The 6000-nt window shown below is 27.4% G+C and overlaps 1 protein-coding gene across 1 annotated transcript in view; it reads right to left on the bottom strand.

The window, feature by feature from the left end:
- Window positions 1-201: 201 nt before the first annotated feature.
- Window positions 202-6000, bottom strand: part of LOC142333621 (endochitinase-like) — a 66739-nt gene continuing 60940 nt past the window's right edge. Inside the window, exons 4-5 of the mRNA XM_075380960.1 lie at window positions 4138-4345; window positions 202-945 (exon numbers count right to left, since the gene is read on the bottom strand). Of these exons, the coding sequence (XP_075237075.1) occupies window positions 4184-4345 (162 nt within the window). The 3' untranslated portion in view covers window positions 202-945; window positions 4138-4183. The remainder of the gene's footprint in view (window positions 946-4137; window positions 4346-6000) is intronic.

The raw sequence follows: 6000 nt of genomic DNA, 5'->3' as shown, positions 1-6000 counted from the left end.
AAAGGAATCAACACTTTTAAATCAACAAATTATTTTATAAACAAAAAATAAAGAAACAATTATTTGATATTATAAAAAGAAATAAGTAAAGTAATTACAGTAAAAAAAGCAGTAAAGTAATCATAATAACTTTTAAACCAAATAACATTACTTCTGTAATAACATTACAGAAAAACTTTGTAATTAAAATAAACATTTTTATATAAATAGGGAATACAAGTAAAGTAATCATCAACAGATTGTCATTATTAAACCAGAACCAAATATCTAGAAAAAAAAGGAAAAACATTAAGAATAATTTTTAAATTATTAAGCAAATAAAAACAAACACGGGAAAGAATTACAATAAAGGAATCAACACTTTTAAATCAACAAATTATTTTATAAACAAAAAATAAAGAAACAATTATTTGATATTATAAAAAGAAATAAGTAAAGTAATTACAGTAAAAAAAGCAGTAAAGTAATCATAATAACTTTTAAACCAAATAACATTACTTGACATAAAATACAAAACATTAAAAAAAATTGCATAATTAAAACAGAAGTATTAATAGTATTTATAAATTAAAGATAATAATTATTAGGTACAGTATAAAATAATGGCCAATCATAAATAAAATTCAAAAAAGGTAGACCGAACAAACAATTGTACCAGTGTAAAGTAAATAGAAAATGAGCTCATTGTAAAAAAAATAGGAAAACTTAATGTTATTATAATAATTATTTTATCTCCTCTTAGCAGGTAGTGTTGCTTGAGTATGATGCATGCAGCGTTCTACGTTTTCTGGCCAATCACAGACATTTTCAGAGTGAACAAAAGATTTTATGGGAATAGCGTATGATGTTTTCTTTCACCTTCACACATATAGTACAAAGTGCAATCTGCTTTATCTCGGTGGTATGATATTTAATCGTCTTCCTCTTCACATGACACTGCATTTCCTGTGGAAAAAATATATTCATTATACTCTTAGTTTTCCGAACAAAAATATTCAAATTTTTAGAGATTTTGCTGGTTTTGCAGCTTAAAAAAGGAAATTATATCATATTTTTCCTGGTGTACACTATCTTTTCCATTATTTTTTATGATTATGATGCACATACAGCAACAACTGAGATAAAGATAACACCTGTCAGACTAACTTTCTCTGATAATAATGATGTTCACTATACACAATGAACAGTGAACAGAGTCCCCACAGTGAACAGAGTGAAAATGTAATTTGTAGTACTGAACATCACCAGTATTTTTTTTAAACAAATGCAAAAGTATATTCATTTAAGTGAAGAAGGCACAGGAAAATCTCTAATAAGCCCATCGTGAAATACTAGGTATTTTTGAGTACGGCTATGTCATTTTGCGAGTGACTTGTGACACACATTAAGTTGCCTATTACAATAACAATACTCACACGTAAATTACATAGTTACTACTGGATCATAAAATATGCTTTTGGATTTAGCAGAAATATAATTATTTTATCTAAACGTTTTTTAAAATTTAAACTACAGTCCAACTCTTGAAAAGTAATAACAAAAATGATTTTTCAATTACGAAAAACCTATAAAATTGTACATGTAAACTAAATTTTATGCCCGATTACTATAGTAATTACATTGCTTTCAACATAAGAGTTCTGTAACTCCTGGGTGATCTCAAAAATTTCTGAAAATAAAATGATGTTAAGTAAGGATCACCTACTATGTTAACTGTTCTTAACACTGATAAAGCCACTGAAAACTATTAATCATCAAAGTTAAATTACAAGGTTATGTGCCTTTATGATAGACATTTGAAAGACAGAAATGAAACTACTCTGGTTTTGATGTGGTTGTTCCCGAGCGTGTAATTCTATTCTCATAGTATCCAGTAGATACTGACCGCATCAGTTGACAATACTTAAAAAATATATAAAAAATAAAATAGTTTTCAGTAATTAAAAGTAAATAAGCAAACCGCAGTTTTAGATCTACCTGTAGGAAAACATTTGAAGAATATTTAAAAAGTTACAGGATTAAAAGAACATTTCAAACAATAGATTAAACTCATTTTTGGTATACAATACCAGGCTTCCATGGATCCAAAAAATTTTGATTGTTGAAAAAAAACAAAAAAAAATTTATACAAATAGATACTATTGTAAATTGTAGTTACGTACCAAATATTATAGTGTATCAATCACGATTGATAGGCTTTTTTATATTTATAAGTTTCATATCTAAATTCTAATGCTAGTTTCTAATTTAATTTTTTAGGTCCTGTTATTCAGTGTTTCATGATGCACTACATATTTGTCAAGATATAACTCAACTGATCTGAAATTTTCTTTCTCTGTAAGTAAATAAATGAAGAGAAAGAAGCAGGCTGGTAGACAATATAATAATATTTGCTAAACAACTATAGAACAGGGAATAGAAACGTTGAAGGAAATTGATATACTTTGATAGGTTTGTGAACTGCATTGCTCCATCCATCTCTCAGCAATTATCTAAAAGGTATGTGGCCCCCTTGTGTGGCCTTGTAGTATTTGTTTACGAAGGTGTTGACAGGTCTTGAAAATTTCAATAATCGGTTTGGAAGGATGAATATTTTTGTGTTTTATATAGGTACGTAGAATGCAGTCATGAGCAGAATGTCTGTCATGTTATTTAGGTATGTCTACATTTGGGAGATTTATAGAGAAGATTGTGTTGCATCCAGTTACTTTTAAGATAATATCTACAATTGTAATTAAAAGAAACAAGTAAATAACCACACTTAAATACAAGTCGTGTCTGAGTGTGGCTCAAAGAACTGTAATTCATTACTGCTAGTAAAGAATATAAAAAGCTAATATAGAAAGTAATTTTTATCTTAAATTTCAAATTTATTGTACCTTTTTATCACAAATAATAGAAAATTCACTTTCATTTGTTTTAAATAAATACTGATAAAGCTCTACAGCATTTTTATAGATTTCTCAAGTTTATACATTTTGTTGATGTCAATAATAATAATAATAATAATTAACAATCTCTTTTGATTAATGATAATTTGTGTTTAATAATTTTAATTATTATTTAATTATAATTTTATTTTTTAAAACTAATTGAATTATCTTTTGAACGATATATTTATTGTTCTTAACACAAAATTAAAACAATAATAGATAATTTAAAAAAGTATAACAAAAGAACTGAAAATTATATATTTGGTTGAGCAACATTCTAGTAAGTAAAATTCAGAAAAATAATAATCAGGAAAAAATGAAAGTATAGAGAAGATGAGACTTATAGTGGTGAATGAAGTTATAATGAAATAAGGAAAGATGTAAGGAACAAGAAAAATATTCAGTAAATAAAATAATACAAATTTACAGAAATGGAAGAACCGTACAAATTTATGGCACATCATTTTGATGAATTTGATATTTTATTTTGTTTACTTTTTTGTATGTAAAGTCTTAAAATATCCATCTTATCATAAATCTCAAATACAATTTACTTAAAAATTACATTACGTTAGGGCACAATTACAATTAGGCACTTACATCGGTTCAATTTCAGTCGGACAATTCCTGAGAAAGTTCTGTATTCTTTATCCTTATGAAAAAAGTAAAAAAAACAGTAACATGTAGGGGGTTCAAATCCATTAAAAGTTATACTTTTAGCTAGCTACTTGAATCTGAGGTAGTAGCATCGCAAATCAATTAATATCAGGAATATTATCTATTCACTCAAGTAAAGGATTACCACCACTTAACCCTCCATTGGGGGATCTGGGTGAATGGTGTATAGTGCAGTCAGATAATTCCACAGGGCATACAATTTTAGGAATGGATGACTGTTTTGCTTAATAAAGAAAGGTTAAATTTGTTTTCAGGTAGCTGTTTAATACGTAAAGAATAGAGATATGGATATGATATGATAAAAAAAAAGTAAAGGTTATTTGGATACTCAAAATTCACAAAAAAATCTATCAAATAATATTTCTATTCTACTCCACAGTTAAACTAATTTTAAAACTACAGCTTGGAACAATAAGATAATTCTTACATTAAGTAAGTAAATTAAACTAGCAAATTAAAAATTGGTTATCGTTATACAGAATGTATACAGTATAATTTATTATTTTATTTTTGGTAAAGAACTTACGATCTTTAGTTGTATAACCAACACCACCAACAGGATTAGAAGTTTCCTAAGGACCATCATATTCCGATTTTACTGTGTAACCATCTAATTCTTGTCCCATTGCATTCATTAAAGGGAATTTTCCTGTTCCACGAGACCCTCTGAAGTCTTCCGTAACTACAGACCAAACCATGATACCTCCAAATCCTTCTTCTTTTAACCAAGCCATCTACAAATGAAAAAATTAAATATAATTAGTAATAGTTATTTATATCTTAAAAAAACTGCATCTTGTAAAAATCTGTAGTTCTTTTTACTGCAGCAGTAAACAGCTTAATCACTTTACATATTGGCTGCCAACTCTGTAGGATTTATGAAGCCTCCTGTGTGTTCTTAAATTCTGAGTCTGTTGCGTATGGAGTTTCACTATTGTTTAAAACTCTCCTCCATTCAATCGTCATCCGTTTAGCACGTTTATTTTATTTTAAATACACACAATATGAAATTTACTTCATTATCTAAAGCTGGATTAAGAGATTTTTATTTTTGTAATATAGTAATTTGTTCAGTTTGGATTTTTGAGATAACTCAGCCGATAAATATTTTCTTTCATTTAACTATTTTTAGTGTAAGGTGATACACAATAGGCATAGATTTACAAATAACTTATATAGACCACTGCTATTGAAAAAAATAAAATAAAATGTGCTTTATTGACAAGGCAAAAGTAAGTTACTTTACTTATTTACTTACTTAGTAAGTAAGTAAGTTACTTGACTTAGTTATTTACTTCACAGAAAATAATAATAATAAAAATTGAATAATTCATTCAATGGAATAAATGATAGATTTGCATAAAATTCATGTAATAATTTATTTAAATTAATGGAATTTACAACAACATAAATTCAGATGTTTGGCTACCTTTGTTATATCCATTGGATTGCAGACCATGATTACTAATTTGCAGTATCATTATAACAACATTTATATTACACAAGTAAATGCAATTTTACCCATCATGCCTGATAAAGGCATTTGAGGTTCTTTATAGATTGTTTGTATATGTCTTTGTTATGCTATTATGAATCTTGAAGTACAAAACTCTCAGTTTCCATTTCCTGAGCAAAAATTCTTTATTTAACAACAAACTTGTTCATTAATATTTTGCTACTTGCAAAAATAAAAACGATACAATATTTGAATCTTTGAGGATGAGTCTACAGTCACAAATTAAGCTTTTTATATGGAAAAATTATTATTAAAATATATTTAATCCACTGGCAAAGAGTTAAAAAAATAATTGAAGAATGAAAATATATATAAATATAAAATATTGCAATATGAGATATTAATAAAAATCATTCGAGAAAAACTATTATTCCATTTAATGTTAAGTTATTTTATTTTAAGATGAAGAAAATTAAGGTTCTTTATTTTTTTTTTTTTATTATAATTCAATTAGATTTTAACAATTGCTGTTTGTACAACAGCAATATTTGTGGATAAAAAACGTTTAATTTTATTCATATAAATTTATATGAAGATCTTTCAAATAATTCAGTAATTTATTAAAGACTAGTCGGAACCTGGACCCCCAAGGCCAAGGTAAAACTTCCACCCAAGTCAGGGTCTCCCAGGGCCGCAGCGCTCGCCATTCCTGTGTTACAGACGGCGCCTTGAACACCCAAAGAGTTAAATTCGGTCGCCATTCCCGTCTACCTAGAAGGCTACGCTCCCCTGGACATGCGCACTGTTCATTATCCTCATTAGTGTGAGAATAATACTGATAAATAACAAATATTCAGACCTATATACTGATAAATAACAAAAAAATATAGAAACCTGAAAAAGAAACTAGAAAAAGACAGAATAACAGTAGCT

This window comes from Lycorma delicatula, chromosome 13 (assembly GCF_047948215.1).
Source record: "Lycorma delicatula isolate Av1 chromosome 13, ASM4794821v1, whole genome shotgun sequence".
In the NCBI taxonomy this organism is placed as follows: domain Eukaryota; kingdom Metazoa; phylum Arthropoda; class Insecta; order Hemiptera; family Fulgoridae; genus Lycorma; species Lycorma delicatula.
The sequence above is the reverse complement of the archived record's forward strand: the minus strand, read 5'-3'. Positions and strand labels throughout refer to the sequence as shown.